Source organism: Silurus meridionalis, chromosome 18, assembly GCF_014805685.1.
Source record: "Silurus meridionalis isolate SWU-2019-XX chromosome 18, ASM1480568v1, whole genome shotgun sequence".
Classification (NCBI taxonomy): Eukaryota; Metazoa; Chordata; class Actinopteri; order Siluriformes; family Siluridae; genus Silurus; species Silurus meridionalis.
This window is the reverse complement of record NC_060901.1, coordinates 507,724-533,245: the sequence shown is the minus strand read 5'-3', so window position 1 is coordinate 533,245 and position 25,522 is coordinate 507,724. Positions and strand designations below refer to the sequence as shown.

Below are 25,522 nucleotides of genomic sequence, written 5' to 3'. Positions count from 1 at the left end.
GTACGATTAGCGCATTCCACAATGCCTGATGATTGTGGGTGGTACGGAATATGGAAATGCCAATTGATTTTCAGCTCTTTGCACAGAAGTTGAGTGACCTTAGAAGTGAATGGGGTTCCTTTATCAGAATCAATTCCTACAGGGATGCCATACCTAGAAATTATCTCAGTAGTTATTCACGTGAGACTCAAAGGAAAGACTCGGGTCAATAATCACACCAAGGTCTTTGACAGCCGTACATGCAGAAACAGAAACACCATCCAGAGATGCTACGTAATCGGAAAGTTTACTTCTAGCTGCATGTGGTCCTAGTAAAAGTACTTCCTTCTTATCTGAGTTGAGCAGAAGAAAGTTATCAAGCATCCACTGTCTAATGTCCTTTACACACTTCTCAACATTGTTAAGCTGATCTCTCTCATCTGGCTTTGCTGAAATATACAGCTGTGTGTCATCAGCATAGCAATGGAAGCGAATCCCATGTTTATGAATGATTTCACCAAGAGGCAGCATATATAAAGAGAAAAGCAGTGGGCCTAAGACAGATCCTTGAGGAACACCAAACTTGACCTCATAGAGTGTGGAGAACTCACCATTTACATCAGCAAACTGATAGCGATCAGTCAAATAAGACCTGAGCCAAGAGAGAGCTGTTCCCTTTATTCCAACAACATTCTCAAGTCTAGCAAGCAGTATAGTGTGATCAATGGTGTCAAAAGCTGCACTAAGGTCGAGCAAAACAAGTAAGGAGACAAAACCCTGATCAGAGGCCAATAACAGGTAATTTACCACCTTAACTAGCGCCGTCTCTGTGCTATGATGAGGCCAAAATCCTGACAGATACATTTCAAAAATGTTATTCATAAGTAGGTGTGAGCAGAACTGCTGTGCTACAACCTTTTCTAAAATTTTGGATATAAAGGGGAGATTATAGGGGAGGGTATAGTTACATACACCAACCCCGTCTAAATGGCAGAGGAGGCAGAGTCACAGCTATTTATAATAATAATCTAAAAGTCACACAAAAGACTTAACACAAAAGAAAAACATTTGAAGCTCTTTACACCAGCATAAAATATTCAGTGTCCAAAAGCAGGTCCAGTCAGTCAATTTCACTAATTATTATTTATAGACCCCCAGGGGCCCGACTCAGATTTTCTCATAGAATTTGCAGATTTCATCATAAATTTAGATCTCCGTCTGACCTTGCAGAACTCGACTATTCCATTACACTCTAGATGATGGAGCTCCACTTAAGACCAAAATGATCGGGGAGAAAAAAATCAGCACAGTGGTATAATGATCATACACACACCTTAAAACAGACCACTCGGGAATTAGAATGTAAATGGAGTCAAACAAAATGAACAGTATTTTAAATAGCATGGAAGGAGAATCTCCTGAGTTCTAGATGATCTCTTAGTTCTGCTGATCAGCATATTTCTCCTCCCTCATAGAAAATATCAAGCAGAATCCTAGATTTTTATTCTGTACTGCAGCAAAATGAACAGGAAATAAAAGCACTGCACTCACATGCACACCATCAATAGGTAGTAATGATTTCATCAACTTTTTTATAATAAATTTGAAAATATCAGGCAAGAAATCCAGACAATTAAAATAAATCCAAACTATTTTATAAATAACCCTGTAGACAGCAGTGTCATTATAACAGACCATCAATTACAAAGTTTTACTCCTATTCAAGAGAACGACTTCATTTCATTTATTTCCTCATCAAAATCATCAACCTGCATCTCGATCCCTCGCCTACAAGTTTCCTCAAACAGATCATTCCAGAGGGAATTGAACCTGTTTTAAAATAATAAACTGGTTTTGTACCTAAATCCTTCAATCTGCAGTTATCAACCCCCTAATTAAGAAACCTGGCCTTCACCCTGTCAGTTGTCCAACTACAGTCCAATATCAAACCTCCCTTTTATCTCCAAGATTCTAGAAAAGGTTGTAGCACAGCAGTTCTGCTCACATCTACTGAGGAAGAACATTTATGAAATGTATCAATCAGGATTTCGGCCTCATCATAGCACAGAGACGGCGCTAGTTAAGGTGGTAAATGACCTGTTATTGGCCTCTGATCAGGGTTTTGTCTCTTTACTTGTTTTGCTCGACCTCAGTGCAGCTTTTCACACCATTGATCATAATCTCCTGCTTGCTGGACTGAAGAACATTGTTGGAATAAAGGGAACAGCTCTCTCCTGGCTCAGGTCTTATCTGACTGATCGCTATCAGTTTGTTGATATAAATGGTGAGTTCTCCACACGCTCTGAGGTAAAGTTTGGTGTTCCGCAAGGATCTGTTTTAGGCCCACTGCTTTTCTCTTTATATCTGCTGCCTCTGGGTGAAATTATACATAAACATGGGATTCGCTTTCATTGCTATGCTGATGATACACAGCTGTATATTTCAGCAAAGCCAGATGAGAGAGATCAGTTTAACAATTTTGAGAAGTGTGTAAAGGACATTAGACATTAATTGCTTGATAAATTTCTTCTGCTCAACTCAGATAAGACAGAAGTACTTTTACTAGGACCACATGCAGCTAGACGTAAACTTTCAGATTCTGTAGCATCTCTGGATGTTGTTGCTGTTTCAGTGTGTACAGCTGTCAAAGACCTTGGTGTGATTATTGACCAGAGTCTTTCCTTTGAGGCTCACGTAAATAATATTACCAGGATCGCCTTCTTTCACCTTAGAAATATTGCTAAAATTAGAAATATGATGTCGTTACAGGATGCAGAAAAACTAGTAGTGTCAGCCAACGGCACGCGCAGTTCCGGTAATCCAACTTCCGCTGGCTCCTGTTATCCCTTGCCAGATTGTCTTTTGGCTTTGTGTAAGTTTTTCGGGACTTTCTTTCTGTTTTTTTTTCCTGTGGATTATTTTTGCTTTCAATTTGGATCTCTCTTTTTTCCCCGGTTTTCTGCCGGCAGTTTTTGATTTTCTACCGGTTGTTGAACATTTGTTTGTAATTATTTTGCTGTTCTTCCGGTCTCTTCTGCCCTGCTCCTGGTTTGTTGTTTTTGTTTTTTCCCTTTATCTGCTCTTTGCTTTTTCATGCTCTTTTTAAGGGAGGTACATTAGTTTTCGGACAGTTTGTATTGCCTCTTTGTTTTTTTTTTCCCCCTAATTAAAGACTGCCTTTTGAATTTCTCCTGCGTCCTGCATTTGGGTCCTTCCTCTCGTGCTCCTGACAAGTAGATGCTTTTGTAACATCTAGATTAGACTACTGTAACGCTTTACTGTCTGGGTGTTGAAGTAAGTGCAGAAATAAGCTTCAGTTAGTTCAGAATGCAGCAGCAAGAGTCCTCACTAGATCTAGAACATATGAGCACATCAGCCCTGTTTTAATCATCTACACTGCTCCCAATTACATCTCACACTGATTATAAAATACTAGTATTGACGTATAAAGCACTTAACGCTCTCACGCCGCAGTATCTGAGTGAACTTCTGTACCAGTATGATCCTCCACGCCTACTTAGATCAAATGGTGCAGGCTATTTGTTGGTACCTCAAATAATGAAGACTCCAGCAGGGGGCAGATGTTTCTCTTTTAAAACCCACAGTTATAGAACCACCTTCCAACCAGTGTTCAGGAATCAGACACAGTCTCAGTGTTCAAGTCGAGGCTGAACACATATTTATTTAGTGGAGTCTTTAGTCAGTAGGTGTTTGTGAGGTAAAGGAGCAGATCTGGAGGGATCATGGATATGGAGTGTTTGGTGAACTGGGATATTTGGATGCTGTCGTCTCCTCACTCTCACACATTCACTCAGGTTTGTTGATGGTGGTGTGGTGGGTCGTCTCTTATCCCAGAGATCCTCATGTCTGTGTTACCTTCTGCTTCTGCCTTTTAGTTATGCTGCCATAGCGAGTCTTACCGGAGTCCAAACTGCACAGTGACATTAACTTTCATACAACAATCAGGAGACTTAATGATCCATATCCTTCTCTTCCTGTCACCCTCTCTCTTTCTCTCTTTCTCGCTCTCTCTCTCTATCTCTCTCGCTCTCTCTCTCTCTTGGTCGAGTTAAACATGCTCCTGAGGTTCCAGTGATCACTGTTTCTGGTCCTCTTCCCTCCACGGATCTTCCCACTTCGTCCTGGTCTGCCTTTGGATAGTGTTCTCTTCAATTAGAGGCGACTCTGTGCAGCTGGAGATGTTTCTCATCAACGCCTTGGGTGGTTCCATGAAATTATGGAGTAAGAACAGGACCTTTGAGGATGGATTTGGACTGTAGTTAATATCAACAGACTGACTCAGGACTACAGTTTTCTTCTGATCTGCATCACTGCACCTCAACATCATTTATCTGTAATAAATGGACACTCAGTGCAACCCAGAAGAGGAAACCCAGAAGTTTTTCCTTCACCACAGTCTCCACCGACTTGTTCATCAGGGACAAACTTATAAAGAACTTATTCATTTTTATCACCACATTATTTTTGTATAGCTGCTCTGAGACAATGTTCATTATTAAAAGTGCAACACAAATAAACATGAATTGAATTGATTAGTGTCCTCTTTTCTTCATCACACCACTCAGTGTGTTCTCCTGTGAGAATGAACTCCTCCTGTCTGATCTTTATGAATAATAAACACTAGTGAGTCTGGCTTCCTCTCTGCTCTTTATCTCAGAATTCCCCCATGCTGGTCCTGTTTATTATCAAATGCTTCAATCTAGATTCTCTGAAAGTCCTCTAATCTCAAAACATACAATTCTCATTATATATTCTTTCTCCTGTCCTGAGAACATTTTGCATCTAATCATCTCCTGATTCTAACCCTACTACTGATCTGATTATAATCTGCCTAGATAAACATTGTACATTTCACTCTGCTGCTGCATCTCCTTGTTCTCCTGCCTACTTTTCTCATCTCTCTGTCGATCCCAATCCTGTTTCTCCAACCTCTTTCTCCTTCTGCTCTCCTGCACTTCCTCATTCCACCACCATGTCTCTTTGTCTTCCTTTTTATTTCCAGTTGTCACACCAAGAAGCTTCCTAAATGTCTCCCTTATCACCTCTGCAGTAGTTTCACAATCATCCAGCACCTCTTCACCACCACCAAGTTCCTGTCTGACCTCTTCCCTGAACCTCACACTACAGTCTTCCTCCTTCAGTTTCCACCATCTTATTCTTCTTTCAGTACTCACTCTCCTCCTCTTCTTCTTCACCTCCAAAACCATCCTACAGACCACCATCCGATGCTGTCTAGCTACACTGTCACTTATCATCACCCCTTCTACTTCCAGCTTCACGTTCATCACCCTATCAGAAACTCTCTTCACCTCCACTACACTCTTACTGTACTCTTCCTTCAGAATCCCCCCTACACCATTTCTCTTTCCATCCACACCATAATAGGGTTAACGGTTTCCACTTGGTCTCCTGAACACACAACATATGTATATATCTTTCTCACTCTTCAGTGTGCTGTAGTGTTTAAAGACTATAATCAAACTATTGATGTCACCCAAATGAGGATGGTTTCCCTTTTAAATCTGGTTCCTCTCATGGTTTCTTCCTCATAACATCTACAGCAGTTTTTCCTTGCCACAGTTGCCATGGCTGCTCATCAGGGATTAATGCACATCGCTCACCTTTAACTGTTAAATTCTGTAAAGCTGCTTTGAGACAAAGTCTGTTGTGAAAAGTGCTTTAGAAATAAACGTGACTTGACTTAACTTACTCCTCTCCATCATATCAGCTCCTTCTCTCCCTTTACCAGTCATAGTACCAACATTTAAAGTACCAACCCGAACCTCCACTCTCCTCCACTTCTCCTTTCCTTGCTGTCTCTGTAGACATCTTCCTCCTCTCCTTCTCCTCCTTCAGCCAACAGTAGCCCAATTTACACCGGTACCCTGTTGGTTAACGATACCTGTGGTGGTTGTTGGTGACCCAGGCCTCGACCGATCCGGTATGAAAGTCTGATCCGATATCTGCATATTTGATTTGGCACGTTTTACGCTGGATGTCCTTCAAAACAAAACCCTCCCCATTTATCCGGGCTTTAGACACTGAGAGTCACCTGACTTGTGTAACACCATTGACTAGGTTGGGTTTTATTTGAGCTGATTAAAAAAAAAAAACATTGACGTGAATAAAATGAACACTCATTTTACAACCTGATTAAACACCTCACTTTACTCATACGGCATAAACTCACATCCTCTATAATCTCACCTCATCCTCATCCTCACCTCCTCCTCAACCTCACATCCACCTCAACTTCACCTCACATTCTCATTAACCTCACCTTGTCCTGACCCTCGCATCATCCTCAACCTCACCTCGGTCTGAACCTTACCTCTTCCTCAGCCTCGCCTCATCCTCAACCACACATCCTAAAACTCACGTCATCCTCAACCTCACACCCTTCTCAACCTCCCCTAGTCCTTAACCTCGCCCTGCCCTCAACCTCACCTAGTCCTTAACCTCGCCCCGTCCTCAACCTCACCTAGTCATCAACTTCCCCTCATCCTAAACCTTCCCTTTGTCCTCCACCTCCCCTAGTCCTCAACCTCACATCCTCTTCAACTCCACCTCATCTTGAACCTCACATCCTCCTAAACCTCACCTTGTCCTGAACCTTACATCCTCCTTAACCTTGCCTCGTTCTAAACCTTACATCATCCTGAACTTCACATCCTCCTTAACAACGCCGCCTACTCAAACTCACCTCATTCTGGACCTCACATCATTCTGAACATAGTATCATTTCAAAGCTTATGTCTGATCCCCAGAGATCTGTGATCTGATCTCACTAGTGGTATAAACCATTTTACACACACACACACACACACACACACACACACACACACACACACACACACACACACACACACGGCTGCAGAATGCAGTGTTAGTGTTACCAACTCATTTGCTCTCACAGCCATGCATCCTGGTTGCTGTTGTCATGGTAATTCTCACATTTTTATATCTATACACACACACACACACACACACACACACACACACACACACACACACACACTGATGGTGCTCTATCAAATCCAGCTTTGTCCTCTGTCTGTCTGTTGCCATAGAAACATTGTATGTGGAACCTGAGAGACCGAGAGAGGAAGTAAAGAGAAACGTGAGGGGGAAGTGGGGGCGAGTATAGGGAATAAAGTGAACAGCTCTCTCTTGGCTCAGGTCTTATTTGACTGATCGCTATCAGTTTGTTGATATAAATGGTGAGTTCTCCACACGCTCTGAGGTAAAATTTGGTGTTCCACAAGGATCTGTATTAGCCCCACTGCTTTTCTCTTTATATCTGCTGAATCTGGGTGAAATTATACATAAACATGGGATTCGCTTCCATTGCTATGCTAATGATACACAGCTGTATATTTCAGCAAAGCCAGATGAGAGAGATCAGCTTAACAATGTTGAGAAGTGTGTAAAGGACATTAGACAGTGGATGCTTGATAACTTTTGGGGGGGGTGATTAGAGGTGGAGCTGAGGTGTATCTGTAGGTGGTTTAACCTGAGGGATGTGGTCTGATGTTCATGGCCAGTGGTAAAGCGGCTCAGGTGATGCATTTATACACCAGCAGCAGCTCCACAACCCTGGTGGTGAAGTGTTTTTCTGCTTTAGTGCCTGATAATGATCAAACCTGCATTAAGAGTCCAGTTCATCCTTCAGTCCATCATAGATGTGATGAGCAGATGGAGAGGAGATGAAGGTGGAAAGAAGTCTTTAGGCGATGGAGAGGAGTCTGAATACACATTGTGTGTCTGTTTCATTTGTGGAAAACGATTTTATATATATATATATATATATATATATATCTACAGTGGTGTGAATAAGTGATTCCTGATTTCTTATTTGTTTGCATGTTTGTCACACTTTAATGTTTTAGATCATCAAACTAATTTAATTATTAGTAAAAGAGAACACAAGTGAACACAACATGCAGAACTACATGGCTCTGTGTGAAAAAGTGTTTGCTCCCTGTTAAAACTGTGGTTTATCACACCTGAGTTGAATTTCTCTCGCCACACCCAGGCCTGATTACTGCCACACCTGTTCACCATCAAGAAATCTCTTAAATAGGACCTGCCTGACAAAGTGAAGTGGACCAGAAGATCCTCAAAAGCCAGACATCATGCCAAGATCCAAAGAAATTCAGAAACAAATGAGAAAGAAAGTGAGCTCTATCAGTCTGGAGAAGGTTATAAAGCCGTTTCTAAAGCTTTGGGACTCCAGAGAACCACAGTAAGAGACATTCACAAATGGCATCATGGAACAGTGGAGAACCTTCCCAGGAGTGGACCAAAATTAACCCCAAGAGCACAGCGACGACTCATACAAGAGCTCACAAAAGACCCCACAACATCCAAAGAACTGCAGGCCTCACCTGCCTCAGTTATGGTCAGTGTTCATGACTCCACCATGAGAAGAAGAATAAAGAAGGCAAAAATGGTCTGCATGGCAGAGCTCCAAGACCTAAACCGCTGCTGAGCAAAAAGAACATAAAGGTTCGTCTCAGTTTTGCCAGAAAACATCTTGATGATCCCCAAGACTTTTGGGGAAATACTCTGTGGACTGATTCTATGAGACAAAAGTTGAACTTTTTGGAAAGTGTGTGTCCCATTACTTCTGGCATAAAAGTAACACCACACCGTGTGAAAAAAACATCATCCCAGCAGTAAAACATGGTGGTGGTAGTGTGATGGTCTGTGGATGTTCTGCTGCTTCAGGACCTGGAAGACTTGCTGTGATCAATGGAAACATGAATTGTGCTGTTTAATAAAAGATCCTGATGGAGAATGTCTGGCCATCTGTTCATGACCTCAAGCTGAAGCGAACTTGGGTTCTGATCCAAAACACACCAGCAAGTCCACCTCTGAATGGCTGAAGACTTTGGAGTGGCCTAGTCAAAGCCTGACCTGAATCCTATTGAGATGCTGTGGCATGACCTTAAAAAGGGGGTCATGCTGGAAAACCCTCCAATGTGGCAGAATTACAACAATTCAGCAGAGATGAGTGGAGTAAAATTCCTCCACAGCGCAGAAACAGACTCAGTGCAGGTTTTCACAAACGCTTGATTGCAGTTCCGCTATGAAATTCTGAAGGTTGTGCAATAAAGAGGAAGACAGCAGTGTGTGCTTGAAATGGATTGTTTATTTATGAAAGCAACTTTAACAACTGCAAATGAAACACGTACACACGCACGTCTGGAGTCTTTCATCAGCAATACAAGGCCGTAATAATTATCCTCACACATCACATCAAACTCCATACAGCGTGACATCGTACACTGACGTGAAGTGTTCGGTAGAGATGCTGGAGAAGTTGGGTGGAGAAACAGTGTGTCTTTGGCCTGATGAATATGGAAGCTGCTGATTTACACACACACACACACACACACACACACACACACACACACACACACACACACACACACACACACATGAAGGCTGGAGGTCATTTTCACAGCTGGAGTCTGTGTGTCATCTCGGTTTGTCTGTCTGTCAAGTTGATGACTGTTTAACCTGAAAACACAGGTCATAAACACACGTTAAACACATTTTTAATTTAACATTTGTTAAACAAAAATATTCAATATGGAGGAGAGTATGGAGGAGAGAGTGGGGGGGTGTATGGGGGTAGAGTATGGAGGAAGTGTGTGGGGGAGAAAGTATGGATGAAGAGTGTATGGGGGAGTATGGAGGAAGAGTGTATGGAGGGAGAGTGGGGGAGTGTGGGGGAGAGTATGGAGGAAGAGTGTGTGGGGGTGAGAGTATGGAGGAAGAGTGTATGGAGGGAGAGTGGGGGGAGTGTATGAGGGGAGTATGGATGAGTGTGGGGGAGTATGGAGGAAGAGTGTATGGAGGAGAGTGGGGGAGTGTGGGGGAGAGTATGGAGGAAGAGTGTGGGGGAGAGTATGGAGGAAGAGTGTATGGAGGAGAGAGTGGGGGAGTGTATGAGGGGAGTATGGATGAAGAGTGTGGGGGGAGTATGGAGGAAGAGTGTATGGAGGGAGAGTGGGGGAGTGTATGGGGGAGAGTATGGAGGAAGAGTGTGGGGGAGTATGGAGGAAGAGTGTATGGAGGGAGAGAGTGGGGGAGTGTATGGGGGAGTATGGAGGAAGAGTGTGTGGGGGGAGAGTATGGAGGAAGAAAGTGGGGGAGGTATGGAGGAGAGTATGGAGGAAGAGTGTATGGAGGGAGAAAGTGGGGGAGTGTATAGAGGAGAGTATGGAGGAAGAGTGTATGGAGGAGAGTGGGGGAGAGTGTATGGGGGAGAGTGGAGGAAGAGTATGGAGGGAGAAAGTGGGGGAGTGTATGGAGGGAGAGTATGGAGGAAGAGTGTATGGAGGAGAAGGTGGGGGGGGGTGTATGGAGGAGAAGGTGGGGGGGTGTATGGAGGGAGAGTATGGAGGAAGAGTGTATGGAGGAGAAAGTGGGGGGTATGGAGGAGAGTATGGAGGAAGAGTGTATGGAGGAGAGTGGGGGGAGTGTATGGGGGAGAGTATGGAGGAAGAGTATAGACGGAGAAAGTGGGGGAGTGTATGGAGGGAGAGTGGGGGGAGTGTATGGGGCGAGAGTATGGAGGAAGAAAGGGGGGAGTGTATGGAGGAGAGTATGGAGGAAGAGTGTATGGAGGGAGAAAGTGGGGGAGGTGTATGGAGGAAGAGTGTATGGAGGGAGAGTGGGGGGTGTATGGAGGAGAGTATGGAGGAAGAGTATGGAGGGAGAAAGTGGGGGAGTGTATGGAGGGAGAAAGTGGGGGAGTGTGAGGGGAGAGTATGGAGGAAGAGTATGGAGGGAGAAAGTGGGGGAGGTATGAGGGGAGAGTATGGAGGAAGAGTATGGAGGGAGAAAGTGGGGGAGTGTATGGAGGAGAGTGTATGGAGGAGAGTGGGGTGGGAGTGTATGGGGGAGAGTATGGAGGAAGAGTATGGAGGGAGAAAGTGGGGGAGTGTATGGAGGAGAGTATGGAGGGAGAGTGTATGGAGGGAGAGTGGGGTGGGAGTGTATGGGGGAGAGTGGAGGAAGAGTATGGAGGAGAGTGGGGGGAGTGTATGGAGGGAGAGTATGGAGGGAGAGTGTATGGAGGAGAGTGTATGGAGGAGAGTGTATGGAGGGAGAGTATGGAGGAAGAGTGTATGGAGGGAGTGGGGGGGAGTGTATGGAGGGAGAGTATGGAGGAGAGTGCATGGAGGGAGAGTATGGAGGAAGAGTATGGAGGAAGAGTATGGAGGAAGAGTGGGGGGAGTGTATGGGGGTAGAGTATGGAGGAAGAAAGGGGGGAGTGTATGGAGGAGAGTATGGAGGAAGAGTGTATGGAGGGAGAAAGTGGGGGAGTGTATGGAGGAAGAGTGTATGGAGGAGAGTGGGGGGTGTATGGAGGAGAGTATGGAGGAAGAGTATGGAGGGAGAAAGTGGGGGGTGTATGGAGGAGAGTATGGAGGGAGGTGTATGGAGGGAGAGTGGGGGGAGTGCATGGGGGGAGAGTATGGAGGAAGAGTATGGACGGAGAAAGTGGGGGAGTGTATGGAGGAGAGTGGGGGAGTGTATGGAGGGAGAGCATGGAGGAAGAAAGGGGGAGGTATGGAGGAGAGCATGGAGGAAGAGTGTATGGAGGGAGAAAGTGGGGGAGTGTATGGAGGAGAGTATATGGAGGGAGAGTGGGGGGTGTATGGAGGAGTATGGAGGAGAGGTATGGAGGAGAGAGTATGGAGGAGAGCATGGAGGGAGAGTATGGAGGAAGAGGTATGGAGGGAGAAAGTGGGGGAGTGTATGAGGGGAGAGTATGGAGGAAGAGTATGGAGGGAGAAAGTGGGGGAGGTATGAGGGGAGAGTATGGAGGAAGAGTATGGAGGGAGAAAGTGGGGGAGTGTATGGAGGAGAGTGCATGGAGGGAGAGTGGGGGAGTGTATGGGGGAGAGTATGGAGGAAGAGTATGGAGGAGAAAGTGGAGGGAGAGTGGGGAGGTATGGAGGGAGAGTGTATGGAGGAGAGTGATGGAGGAGAGTGGAGGAGAGTGGGGGAGTGTATGGGGGAGAGTATGGAGGAAGAGTGGAGGGAGAAAGTGGGGGAGGTATGGAGGAGTATGGAGGAGAGTATGGAGGAGATGTATGGAGGAGAGGTATGGAGGGAGAGGGGTGGGAGTGTATGGAGGAGTGTATGGAGGAGAGCATGGAGGAAGAGTGCATGGAGGAGAAAGTGGGGGAGTATGGAGGAGAGCATGGAGGAGAGAGTATGGAGGAGTATGGAGGAAGAGTATGGAGGAAGAGTGGAGGGAGAGTGGGGGAGGTATGGAGGGAGAAAGTGGGGGAGGTATGGAGGGAGAGTATGGAGGAAGAGTGTATGGAGGAGAAAGTGGGGGAGTGTATGGAGGAAGAGTGTATGGAGGGAGAAGGTGGGGGTGTATGGAGGGAGAGTATGGAGGAAGAGTATGGAGGGAGAGTGGGGGGAGTGTATGGAGGGAGAGTATGGAGGAAGAGTATGGAGGGAGAAAGTGGGGGAGGTATGAGGGGAGAGTATGGAGGAAGAGTATGGAGGGAGAAAGTGGGGGGAGAGTGTATGGAGGAGAGTGTATGGAGGGAGAGTGGGGTGGGAGTGTATGGGGGAGAGTATGGAGGAAGAGTATGGAGGGAGAAAGTGGGGGAGTGTATGGAGGGAGAGTGTATGGAGGGAGAGTGATGGAGGAGAGTGGGAGGGAGAGTATGGGGGGAGAGTATGGAGGAAGAGTATGGAGGGAGAAAGTGGGGAGTGTATGGAGGAGAGTATGGAGGAGAGAGTGATGGAGGGAGAGGCATGGAGGAGAGTGATGGAGGAGAGTGTATGGAGGAGAGTATGGAGGAAGAGTGTATGGAGGAGAAAGTGGGGGGAGGTATGGAGGAGAGTATGGAGGAGAGTGTATGGAGGGAGAGTATGGAGGAAGAGTATGGAGGAAGAGTGGGGGGAGTGTATGGGGGAGAGTATGGAGGAAGAAAGGGGGGAGTGTATGGAGGGAGAGTATGGAGGAAGAGTGTATGGAGGAGAAAGTGGGGAGTGTATGGAGGAAGAGTGTATGGAGGGAGAGTGTATGGAGGAGAGTATGGAGGAAGAGTATGGAGGGAGAGTGGGGGGAGTGTATGGAGGGAGAGTATGGAGGAAGAGTGTATGGAGGAGAAAGTGGGGGAGTGTATGGAGGGAGAGTATGGAGGAAGAGTATGGAGGGAGAAAGTGGGGGAGTGTATGGAGGAGAGTGTATGGAGGGAGAGTGGGAGGGAGAGTGTATGGGGGAGAGTATGGAGGAAGAGTATGGAGGAGAAAGTGGGGGGTGTATGGAGGAGAGTGTATGGAGGAGAGTGGGGTGGGAGTGTATGGGGGAGAGTATGGAGGAAGAGTATGGAGGGAGAAAGTGGGGGGTGTATGGAGGGAGAGTATGGAGGAAGAGTATGGAGGGAGAAAGTGGGGGAGTGTATGGAGGGAGAGTATGGAGGAAGAGTGTATGGAGGGAGAAAGTGGGGGAGTGTATGGGGGAGAGTATGGAGGAAGAGTATGGAGGAGAAAGTGGGGAGTGTGGAGGGAGAGTATGGAGGAAGAGTATGGAGGAGAAAGTGGGGGAGTGTATGGAGGGAGAGGTATGGAGGGAGAGTGGGGTGGGAGTGTATGGGGGAGAGTATGGAGGAAGAGTATGGAGGGAGAAAGTGGGGAGTGTATGGAGGAGAGTGTATGGAGGGAGAGTGTATGGAGGGAGAGTGGGGTGGGAGTGTATGGGGGAGAGTATGGAGGAAGAGTATGGAGGGAGAAAGTGGGGGAGTGTATGGAGGGAGAAAGTGGGGGAGTGTATGGAGGAGAGTGTATGGAGGGAGAGTGTATGGAGGGAGAGTATGGAGGAGAGTGTATGGAGGGAGAGGTATGGAGGGAGAGTATGGAGGGAGAGTATGGAGGGAGAAAGTGGGGGAGTATGGAGGGAGAGGCATGGAGGAGGAGAGTATGGAGGGAGAGTGTATGGAGGAGAGTGGGGTGGGAGTGTATGGGGGAGAGTATGGAGGAAGAGTATGGAGGGAGAAAGTGGGGGAGGTATGGAGGGAGAAAGTGGAGGGAGAGGTATGGAGGGAGAGGTATGGAGGAGAGTGTATGGAGGAGAGTATGGAGGAGAGTGTATGGAGGGAGAGTGTATGGAGGGAGAGTGCATGGAGGAGAGTATGGAGGGAGAGTATGGAGGAAGAGTGTATGGAGGAGAAAGGGGGGAGTGTATGGAGGGAGAGTGTATGGAGGGAGAGTGCATGGAGGGAGAGGCATGGAGGAGAGTGGGGTGGAGTGTATGGGGGAGAGTATGGAGGAAGAGTATGGAGGGAGAAAGTGGGGGAGTGTATGGAGGGAGAAAGTGGGGGAGTGTATGGAGGGAGAGGTATGGAGGGAGAGTATGGAGGAAGAGTGTATGGAGGGAGAAAGGGGGAGTGTATGGAGGAGAGAGTGTATGGAGGGAGAGCATGGAGGGAGAGTGCATGGAGGGAGAGTGGGGTGGGAGTGTATGGGGGAGAGTATGGAGGAAGAGTATGGAGGAGAAAGTGGGGGAGTGTATGGAGGGAGAAAGTGGGGGAGTGTATGGAGGAGAGTGCATGGAGGGAGAGGCATGGAGGGAGAGTGTATGGAGGGAGAGTGTATGGAGGAGAGCATGGAGGAAGAGTGTATGGAGGGAGAAAGTGGGGGAGTATGGAGGGAGAGTGTATGGAGGAGAGTGTATGGAGGGAGAGTGCATGGAGGGAGAGTGTATGGAGGGAGAGTGTATGGAGGGAGAGTGGGGTGGGAGTGTATGGGGGAGAGTATGGAGGAAGAGTATGGAGGGAGAAAGTGGGGGAGTGTATGGAGGAGAAAGTGGGGGAGTGTGGAGGGAGAGTGTATGGAGGGAGAGTATGGAGGAGAGTATGGAGGGAGAGTGTATGGAGGGAGAGTGTATGGAGGAGAGTATGGAGGGAGAGTATATGGAGGAGAAAGGGGGAGTGTATGGAGGGAGAGTGGAGGGAGAGTGTATGGAGGAGAGTATGGAGGGAGAGTATGGAGGAGAGTGTATGGAGGAGAGTGGGGAGTGTATGGGGGAGAGTATGGAGGAAGAGTATGGAGGAGAAAGTGGGGGAGTGTATGGAGGGAGAAAGTGGGGGAGGTGTATGGAGGGAGAGCATGGAGGGAGAGTGTATGGAGGAGAAAGTGGGGGGAGTGTATGGAGGGAGAGTGTATGGAGGAGGAGTGTATGGAGGGAGAGTGTATGGAGGAAGAGTGTATGGAGGGAGAAAGTGGGGGGTGTATGGAGGGAGAGTGTATGGAGGGAGAGTGGGGTGGGAGTGTATGGGGGAGAGTATGGAGGAAGAGTATGGAGGAGAAAGTGGGGGGTGTATGGAGGGAGAGTATGGAGGAAGAGCATGGAGGAGAGTGGGGAGTGTATGGAGGGAGAGTATGGAGGAAGAGTGTATGGAGGAGAAAGTGGGGGAGGTATGGAGGGAGAGTATGGAGGAGTATGGAGGGAGAAAGTGGGGGGAGTGTATGGAGGAGAGTGTATGGGGGAGAGTATGAGGGGAGAGTATGGAGGAAGAGTGGAGGGAGAAAGTGGGGAGGGAGAGTATGGAGGGAGAGCATGGAGGAAGAGTATGGAGGAGTATGGAGGGAGGGAGAGTGTATGGAGGGAGAGTGGGGTGGGAGTGTATGGGGGAGAGTATGGAGGAAGAGTATGGAGGGAGAAAGTGGGGGGAGTGTATGGAGGAGATGGAGGAGAGTGTATGGAGGAGATGGAGGGAGAGTGGGGAGTGTATGGAGGAGAGAGTATGGAGGAAGAGTGTATGGAGGAGAGTATGGAGGAGAGTGTATGGAGGGAGAGTGTGGAGGAGAGTGTATGGAGGGAGAGTATGGAGGAAGAGTGTATGGAGGGAGAAAGTGGGGGAGAGTATGGAGGGAGAGTGCATGGAGGAGAGTATGGAGGAGAGTGTATGGAGGAGAGTGTATGGAGGAGAGTGGGGTGGGAGTGTATGGGGGAGAGTATGGAGGAGAGAGTGTATGGAGGGAGAGTGGAGGGAGAGTGGGGGGAGTATGGAGGAAGAGTATGGAGGGAGAAAGTGGGGGGTGTATGGAGGAGAAAGTGGGGGAGGTATGGAGGGAGAGTGGGGGGGTGTATGGAGGGAGAGTATGGAGGAAGAGTGTATGGAGGGAGAAAGGGGGGGAGTGTATGGAGGGAGAGTGGGGAGGGAGAGTATGGAGGAGAGTGTATGGAGGGAGAGTGGGGAGTGTATGGGGGAGAGTATGGAGGAAGAGTATGGAGGAGAAAGTGGGGGAGGTATGGAGGAGAAAGTGGGGGAGTGTATGGAGGAAGAGTGTATGGAGGGAGAGTGTGGAGGAGAGTGTATGGAGGGAGAGTATGGAGGAAGAGTGTATGGAGGAGAGAGTGTATGGAGGAGAGAGTGTATGGAGGGAGAGTATGGAGGGAGAGTATGGAGGGAGGGAGAGTGGAGGAGAGTGGGGTGGAGTGTATGGGGGAGAGTATGGAGGAAGAGTATGGAGGGAGGTGTATGGAGGGAGAGTATGGAGGAGAGTATGGAGGGAGAGTGTATGGAGGAGAGAGTATGGAGGAGAGTGTATGGAGGGAGAAAGGGGGGAGTATGGAGGGAGAGTGTATGGAGGGAGAGTATGGAGGGAGAGTATGGAGGGAGAGTGTATGGAGGGAGAGTGTATGGAGGGAGAGTGGGGGGGAGGTATGGAGGAGAGTATGGAGGAAGAGTATGGAGGGAGAAAGTGGAGGAGAGTGTATGGAGGGAGAAAGTGGAGGAGAGTGTATGGAGGAGAAAGTGGGGGAGTGTATGGAGGGAGAGTATGGAGGGAGAGTGTGGAGGGAGAGTGTATGGAGGGAGAGTGTATGGAGGAAGAGTGTATGGAGGGAGAAAGTGGGGGAGTGTATGGAGGAGAGTGTATGGAGGGAGAGTGGGGTGGAGTGTATGGGGGAGAGTATGGAGGAAGAGTATGGAGGAGAAAGTGGGGGGTGTATGGAGGAGAGTATGGAGGAAGAGTATGGAGGGAGAAAGTGGGGGAGTATGGAGGAGAGTATGGAGGAAGAGTGTATGGAGGGAGAAAGTGGGGGAGAGTATGGAGGAGTATGGAGGGAGTATGGAGGGAGTATGGAGGAGAAAGTGGGGGAGTGTATGGAGGAGAGTGTATGGAGGGAGAAAGTGGGGGAGTGTATGAGGGGAGAGTATGGAGGAAGAGTATGGAGGGAGAAAGTGGGGGAGTGTATGAGGGGAGAGTATGGAGGAAGAGTATGGAGGAGAAAGTGGGGGAGTGTATGGAGGAGAGTGTATGGAGGAGAAAGTGGGGGGTGTATGGAGGAGAGTATGGAGGAGAGTGTATGGAGGAGAGAGTATGGAGGAGAGTGGAGGAGAGTGTGGAGGAGAGTATGGAGGAGAGTGGGGTGGGAGGTATGGAGGAAGAGTATGGAGGGAGAAAGTGGGGGAGTGTATGGGGGAGAGTATGGAGGAAGAGTATGGAGGAGAAAGTGGGGGAGTATGGAGGGAGTATGGAGGAGAGTGTATGGAGGAGAGTGTGGAGGAGAGTGTATGGAGGAGAGTATGGAGGAAGAGTGTATGGAGGGAGAAAGTGGAGGAGAGTGTATGGAGGAGAGTATGGAGGAGAGTGTGGAGGGAGAGTGCATGGAGGGAGAGTGGGGTGGGAGTGTATGGGGGAGAGTATGGAGGAAGAGTATGGAGGGAGAAAGTGGGGGAGTGTATGGAGGGAGAAAGTGGGGAGTGTATGGAGGGAGGTATGGAGGAGAGTATGGAGGAGAGTATGGAGGAGAGTGGGGGGAGAGTGTATGGAGGAGAGTATGGAGGAAGAGTGTATGGAGGGAGAAAGTGGGGGGAGTGTATGGAGGAGAGTATGGAGGAGAGTGGAGGGAGAGTGTATGAGGGGAGAGTATGGAGGAAGAGTATGGAGGGAGAAAGTGGGGGAGTATGGAGGGAGTATGGAGGGAGTATGGAGGAAGAGTATGGAGGAGAGTGTATGGAGGAGAGTGTATGGAGGGAGAGGAGGGAGAGTGTATGGAGGAGAGTGTATGGAGGAAGAGTATGGAGGGAGAAAGTGGGGGAGTGTATGGAGGGAGAGTATGGAGGAAGAGTATGGAGGAGAGTGGGGAGGTATGGAGGAGAGTGTATGGAGGAGAGTGGGGTGGGAGGTATGGGGGGAGAGTATGGAGGAAGAGTATGGAGGAGAAAGTGGGGGAGTGTATGGAGGAGAGTATGGAGGAGAGAGTGTATGGAGGAGAGTGTATGGAGGAGAGTGGGGGGAGAGTGGAGGGGAGAGTATGGAGGAGAGTGTATGGAGGAGAGTGTATGGAGGAGAGTGTATGGAGGAGAGTATGGAGGAGAGTATGGAGGAAGAGTGTATGGAGGAGAAAGGGGGGAGTGTATGGAGGAGAGTGTATGGGGGAGAGTGTATGGAGGGAGTGTATGGAGGAGAGTGGGGTGGGAGTGTATGGGGGGAGAGTATGGAGGAAGAGTATGGAGGAGAAAGTGGGGGAGGTATGGAGGGAGAAAGTGGGGGAGTGTATGGAGGAGAGTGTATGGAGGAGAGTGTATGGAGGGAGAAAGTGGGGGAGGTATGGAGGAGAGTGTATGGAGGAGAGTGTATGGAGGAGAGTGTATGGAGGAAGAGTGTATGGAGGAGAAAGTGGGGGAGTGTATGGAGGAGAGTGTATGGAGGGAGAGGGGTGGGAGTGTATGGGGGAGAGTATGGAGGAAGAGTATGGAGGGAGAAAGTGGGGGGTGTATGGAGGAGAGTATGGAGGAAGAGTATGGAGGGAGAAAGTGGGGGAGGTATGGAGGAGAGTATGGAGGAAGAGTGTATGGAGGAGAGTGGGGGAGAGTGTATGAGGGGGAGTGTATGGGGGAGAGTATGGAGGAAGAGTATGGAGGGAGAAAGTGGGGGGTGTATGGAGGAGAGTATGGAGGAAGAGTATGGAGGGAGAAAGTGGGGGAGGTATGGAGGAGAGTATGGAGGAAGAGTGTATGGAGGGAGAAAGTGGGGAGAGTATGAGGGGAGAGTATGGAGGAAGAGTATGGAGGGAGAAAGTGGGGAGTGTATGGAGGAGAGTGTATGGAGGGAGAAAGTGGGGGAGTGTATGAGGAGAGTATGGAGGAAGAGTATGGAGGAGAGTGGGGGGAGGTATGGAGGGAGAGTGGAGGAAGAGTGGAGGGAGAAAGTGGGGGAGGTATGGAGGAGAGTGTATGGAGGAGAGAGTGGGGGAGTGTATGGGGGAGAGTATGGAGGAAGAGTATGGAGGAGAAAGTGGGGGAGTGTATGGAGGGAGAGTATGGAGGGAGAGTGTATGGAGGGAGTGTGGAGGGGAGAGTGGGGGGAGAGTATGGAGGAAGAGTATGGAGGAAGTGTATGGAGGAGAAAGTGGGGAGGTATGGAGGAGAAAGTGGAGGGGAGAGTGTATGGAGGGAGAGTATGGAGGGAGAGGTATGGAGGGAGAGTGTATGGAGGAGAGTATGGAGGAAGAGTGTATGGAGGAGAAAGTGGGGAGTGTATGGAGGGAGTATGGAGGAGAGTGGAGGGGAGAGTATGGAGGAGAGTGTATGGAGGGAGAGGGGTGGGAGTGTATGGGGGAGAGTATGGAGGAAGAGTATGGAGGGAGAAAGTGGGGGAGGTATGGAGGAGAAAGTGGGGGAGTGTATGGAGGGAGAGTGCATGGAGGAGAGTGTATGGAGGAGAGTATGGAGGAGAGTGTATGGAGGGAGAGTGTATGGAGGGAGAGTATGGAGGAGAGTATGGAGGAAGAGGTATGGAGGGAGAAAGGGGGGAGTGTATGGAGGAGGTATGGAGGAGAGTGTATGGAGGAGAGAGTATGGAGGGAGAGGTATGGAGGGAGAGTGTATGGAGGGAGAGTGGGGGGAGTGTATGGGGGAGAGTATGGAGGAAGAGTATGGAGGGAGAAAGTGGGGAGTGTATGGAGGAGAAAGTGGGGGAGGTATGGAGGGAGAGTGTATGGAGGGAGAGTGTATGGAGGGAGAAAGTGGGGGAGGTATGGAGGAGAGTGGAGGAGAGTGTATGGAGGGAGAGTGTATGGAGGAAGAGTGTATGGAGGGAGAAAGTGGGGGAGTGTATGGAGGGAGAGTGTATGGAGGAGAGTGGGGTGAGTGTATGGGGGAGAGTATGGAGGAAGAGTATGGAGGGAGAAAGTGGGGGGTGTATGGAGGGAGAGTATGGAGGAAGAGTATGGAGGGAGAAAGTGGGGAGTGTATGGAGGGAGAGTATGGAGGAAGAGGTATGGAGGGAGAAAGTGGGGAGAGTATGAGGGGAGAGTATGGAGGAAGAGTATGGAGGGAGAAAGTGGGGGAGTGTATGGAGGGAGAGTGTATGGAGGAGAAAGTGGGGAGAGTGTATGGAGGGAGAGTATGGAGGAAGAGTATGGAGGGAGAAAGTGGGGGAGTGTATGAGGGGAGAGTATGGAGGAAGAGTATGGAGGGAGAAAGTGGGGGAGTGTATGGAGGGAGAGTATGGAGGAAGAGTATGGAGGGAGTGTATGGAGGAGAGTATGGAGGAGAGTGGGGTGGGAGTGTATGGGGGAGAGTATGGAGGAAGAGTATGGAGGAGAAAGTGGGGGAGGTATGGAGGAGAGTGTATGGAGGGAGAGTGTATGGAGGAGAGTGTATGGAGGGAGAGTGGGGGAGAGTGTATGGAGGAAGAGTATGGAGGGAGAAAGTGGGGGAGTGTATGGAGGGAGAAAGTGGGGGAGGTATGGAGGAGAGTGTATGGAGGAGAGAGTGTATGGAGGGAGAGTATGGAGGGAGAGTATGGAGGAAGAGTATGGAGGAGAGAGTGGGGTGGGAGTGTATGGGGGGGGAGAGTATGGAGGAAGAGTATGGAGGGAGAAAGTGGGGGAGTGTATGGAGGAGAAAGTGGGGGAGGTATGGAGGGAGAGTGTATGGAGGGAGAGTATGGAGGGAGAGTGTATGGAGGAGAGTGGGGTGGGAGTGTATGGAGGAAGAGTATGGAGGAGAAAGTGGGGGAGGTATGGAGGAGAAAGTGGGGGAGGTATGGAGGGAGAGTGTATGGAGGGAGAGTGTGGAGGGGAGAGTATGGAGGGAGAGTATGGAGGAGAGTGTATGGAGGGAGAAAGGGGGAGTGTATGGAGGAGAGGTATGGAGGAGAGTATGGAGGGAGAGTGTATGGAGGGAGAGTGTATGGAGGGAGAGTGGGGTGGGAGTGTATGGGGGAGAGTATGGAGGAAGAGTATGGAGGGAGAAAGTGGGGGAGGTATGGAGGGAGAAAGTGGGGGAGTGTATGGAGGAGAGTGTATGGAGGGAGAGTGTATGGAGGAGAGTGTATGGAGGGAGAGTGTATGGAGGAGAAAGTGGGGGAGTGTATGGAGGGAGAGTGTATGGAGGGAGAGTGTATGGAGGAAGAGTGTATGGAGGGAGAAAGTGGGGGAGTGTATGGAGGGAGAGTGTATGGAGGAGAAAGTGGGGGGGGAGGTATGGAGGGAGAGTGTATGGAGGGAGAGTATGGAGGGAGAGTGTATGGAGGGAGAGTGTATGGAGGGAGAGTGGGGGGAGGTATGGAGGGAGAGGTATGGAGGGAGAAAGGGGGGGGGTGTATGGAGGAGTGTATGGAGGAGAGTATGGAGGAGAGAGTGGGGGAGAGTATGGAGAAAGAGTGTGTGTGGGGGTAGTATGAAGTTTAAGACATTCTGGTGTGTGTGTGTGTGTGTGTGGGGGGGTATGCTTCATACAAATTTAAATTTTCTTCATTAACCCTTTATAAAAGTCTGTTCAATAATTCCACATAAATACACATGGGTCTAAAACTCAGCAGTGTGTATTGTGATTGTGTGCATTGTGATTGTGTGTTGTGTCAGTGTATTGTGTGTGTGTGTGTTGTCAGTGTATTGTGGTTGTGTGCATTGTGATTGTGTGTGTTGTCAGTGTATTGTGGTTGTGTTGTGTCAGTCAGTGTATTGTGGTTGTGTGTGTTGTGTCAGTGTGTATTGTGGTTGTGTGTGTTGTGTCAGTGTGTATTGTGGTTGTGTGTGTTGTGTCAGTGTGTATTGTGGTTGTGTGTTGTCAGTGTGCATTGTGTGTGTTGTCAGTGTATTGTGATTGTGATTGTGATTGTGTGTGTTGTATGCATTGTGGTTGTGTGCATTGTGATTGTGTGTGTTGTCAGTGTATTGTGGTTGTGTGTGTTGTGTGTGTCAGTGTGTATTGTGATTGTGTGTGTTGTGTCAGTGTGTATTGTGATTGTGTGTGTTGTCAGTGTGTATTGTGATTGTGTGTGTTGTGTGTGTGTATTGTGTGTGTATTGTGTGTGTCAGTGTGTATTGTGATTGTGTGTGTTGTGTCAGTGTGCATTGTGGTTGTGTGTATTGTGATTGTGTGTATTGTGGTTGTGTGCATTGTGATTGTGTGTGTGTGTATTGTGGTTGTGTGTGTGTGATTGTGTGTATTGTGATTGTGTGTGTCAGTGTGTATTGTGTGCATTGTGGTTGTGTGTTGTGTCAGTGTATTGTGTCAGTGTGTGTGTGTATTGTGTTGTGTGCATTGTGATTGTGTGTATTGTATTGTGTGTGTCAGTCAGTGTATTGTGTGTGTTGTGTCAGTGTATTGTGGTTGTGTGTGTTGTCAGTGTATTGTGTTGTGTGTGTGTCAGTGTGCATTGTGATTGTGTGTTGTGTCAGTGTGTATTGTGATTGTGTCAGTGTGTATTGTGTTGTCAGTGTGTGTGTGTATTGTGATTGTGTGTATTGTGTCAGTGTATTGTGTGTATTGTGTGTGTGTATTGTGTCAGTGTGTGTTGTCAGTGTATTGTGATTGTGTGTGTTGTGTGTATTGTGTCAGTGTATTGTGTTGTGTCAGTGTATTGTGATTGTGTGTGTGTGTCAGTGATTGTGTGTTGTCAGTGTGTGTTGTGTGTATTGTGGTTGTGTGTGTTGTCAGTGTGTGCATTGTGATTGTGTGTGTTGTGGTTGTGTCATGAAGGTCATCAATAATTAGCACGTTGATCAGAGAGAGTTAATTAAAGCTCATTAGAAAGTCTGCTGAGTAAACGTGTGTGTGTGTGTGTGTGTGTCACCGCTGTGCGCGCGGCTCTCCCCCGCCGGTACGGTGAGCTCTGTTTCCGGTTTGCTGATGACGAGGCGCTGCTGTTTGTGGCGCGTGGAGCGCACCGCGAGCACTGCCTGCCGGTTTTTATACTGCACCATCTGCAGAGTGATCTCCGCGCTCCATCCCTCATCCGCCCGGCACCGGAAGTCGATTTCCTTCCCGTTCGCCATCACCACGGTGAAATACCCGTGTTTGCCTTTCCGCTCCACGCAGTCCACGGTCTTCACACGCGAGAAGTGCAGCTCTTTGCCCTTCGCCGCCGGCTGCGCGTGCTGGTGCGTGTGCAGGAGCACGGCTTCCTCCGTGAGCGTGCAATGTTTCCTCTTCCACATCTGCAGCAGACCATCACTGCGCTTCTCCAGCACGCCCTCCTTCAGCACGCGCGGAGCCGCCTGCTGCTGCTGCATCACCGGGAGCGCGAGCACGAGGAGGATGCACAATACCTCTGAGCAGAGCGCGCGGGGAAACGCGACACACACTCACAGACTGAAAGACAGCAGTGTCGTTCTGTCTCTCACCAGAAGCCCACAGACATCCCCGAGCCGCGCGCGCTGTTGTGTGTGCGCGCGCGCGCGAGTGGGATTAATCCTGCGCTCGTGCGCCCCCGGGTGCCGTTCGGCTAAAGGCGCAGAAATGCAGCAGAAGATTTGAAGAACAGCGATGAGTGTGTGTGAGATCAGTACAGCAGGATGACGCTCGAGCCTCTTCTGAGCTGCTTCTTCACTGTAACTCATTAGAAGACTCGTGTTACTGCTCCAGTAAACAGTCACTGAATGAAAACTGGGTTTCTTTCAGATTCAGCTCCAGGAACTCACTTCCGTTTACATTCCTCACAGAACAGCTTTAACACTGGAGACTAAAACCGATTCATGAGGAAAGACGAGGCTGTTACTATGGAAACGAGAAGTTGGACTAGGCCTTAATATCCAGCTGTCAAAGCATCTGTTAGAGAACATCACCCCGACCAGCAATCAACACTGCAGGGGAATGAAATACCGCACACACACACACACAAAGATGAAACCCCACAGGCTGGTGCACATAGAACCAGTTTATTGGATGAGTACACATCTGAGTACATTAGAACATCTGTAACATGGAGAACTGTCTCAACAACAGCTGCAGCTCACACACACCCCTGAACTCCCCCCCTTCTGGGTTTTACTACAATTCATCTCGCGCACACACAGTCATCGTGCTAACTGTTTCAGTCGGTCTGAGCTAGTGTAGGTGGGGCTAATGTTTGTGGGTGGGGTCTCTGATGGTCAGTCCAGACTGTTCACTGAAGGAAACAGATGAACGCTCAAATGCTGAAGTGCTGCAATTATAAATAGCAAATTTAGAAGTGGAGCTAAATCAAGTTCCAAGATATTGTTTAGAGCCGTTTAGACCTTTCCACCTTAAACATCTCAACATGCTTCCAGTGAATCAGACTAAAATGAAGTCAGAATTCCACCAATAAAAACATTTAACAGAATGATGACATCATTGCAGGTGGAGCTACTTCCATACCATACAGAAAAAAAAAAACAGGAAGTCATGACTCAGCCAATCAGAACAGCTCTATGTTCTCACTGGACTGTTGAAGTGCTACAAGAAAAAGCTGAATGGCTGGGGCGGAGCTGGGGGCGGAGCCTGTCAAATTTCTGACTGGCAGAACTGCTACTACAGATATAAGGCACCCATGTGGGCAGAGCTTACCCTATACCTGCCCAAACAGGACGTCAGTGAGGATTTAACCAACAACCATCAAAGGCTCCACAGTCAGAGGAACAGGAAGTCAGAGTCAGGATTTAGCCAATCATAAAATGTAAACTCTGACGGCCCTGAAGTGGTTAATATATTCATTTACGAGAAAAAAAAAAAAGACAAGTGTGGGGGCGGAGTCAATACAGTGGAATAATGTGACAGTCACATGACTCCTCCAGCACTGTCACTATGTTCAGCTATTACCAGCTATCTAGGTTACTCCTAAACTGGAAGGACTGTCTGAATTTAGCAAATCATTGAGCAGGAATGTTCATCACCCTTAAACGCTGACCAATGACTTCCCGCAATACACCAGGGGTTCAGCCAATCACAGAGCAGCTAACCGACTGGTGTTGAGTCGTGTTTCTGGAATGTTCCTGCATGTAGCAGTGTGCACGCGGGTGTGTGTGTGTTGGTTACAGAGGGGTGAGCTACAGCTGCTGTATATGAGTAAGAGTAAGTGAAAATGTGTGTGTGTGTGTGTGTGTGTGTGTGTATCAGTAATTATGATTAAATCTACCAATAGAGAAATACAAAACATAAGGCTGCAGGACCAGAGGAGGGGAATCACACCGTCACAGAGCAGTGTGTCCATCACTGCTGTTTACACTCCGCCGGGGGATTGGCATCCTTCTGTAACACACACACACACACACACACAC

General features: G+C 48.6%; 2 protein-coding genes across 3 annotated transcripts in view; both read right to left on the bottom strand.

The window, feature by feature from the left end:
- Nucleotides 1-9,134: 9,134 nt before the first annotated feature.
- On the bottom strand, nucleotides 9,135-23,652 carry phlda1 (pleckstrin homology-like domain, family A, member 1). Its single transcript, XM_046872696.1, has 2 exons — nucleotides 23,080-23,652; nucleotides 9,135-9,525 (listed from the first exon to the last, which is right to left on the bottom strand). The coding sequence occupies exons 1-2, from the start codon at nucleotides 23,516-23,518 to the stop codon at nucleotides 9,521-9,523; spliced, it is 444 nt and encodes a 147-aa protein (XP_046728652.1). The 5' UTR covers nucleotides 23,519-23,652; the 3' UTR covers nucleotides 9,135-9,520.
- Nucleotides 23,653-24,147: 495 nt separating this feature from the next.
- Nucleotides 24,148-25,522, bottom strand: part of nap1l1 (nucleosome assembly protein 1-like 1) — a 16,135-nt gene continuing 14,760 nt past the window's right edge. For both annotated transcript variants that reach the window (XM_046872686.1, XM_046872685.1), the window contains one exon: nucleotides 24,148-25,493. Coding sequence is in view for 1 of the 2 variants with exons in the window: in XM_046872685.1 (XP_046728641.1) it covers nucleotides 25,455-25,493 (39 nt within the window). In the remaining variant the exon portion in view is untranslated. The remainder of the gene's footprint in view (nucleotides 25,494-25,522) is intronic.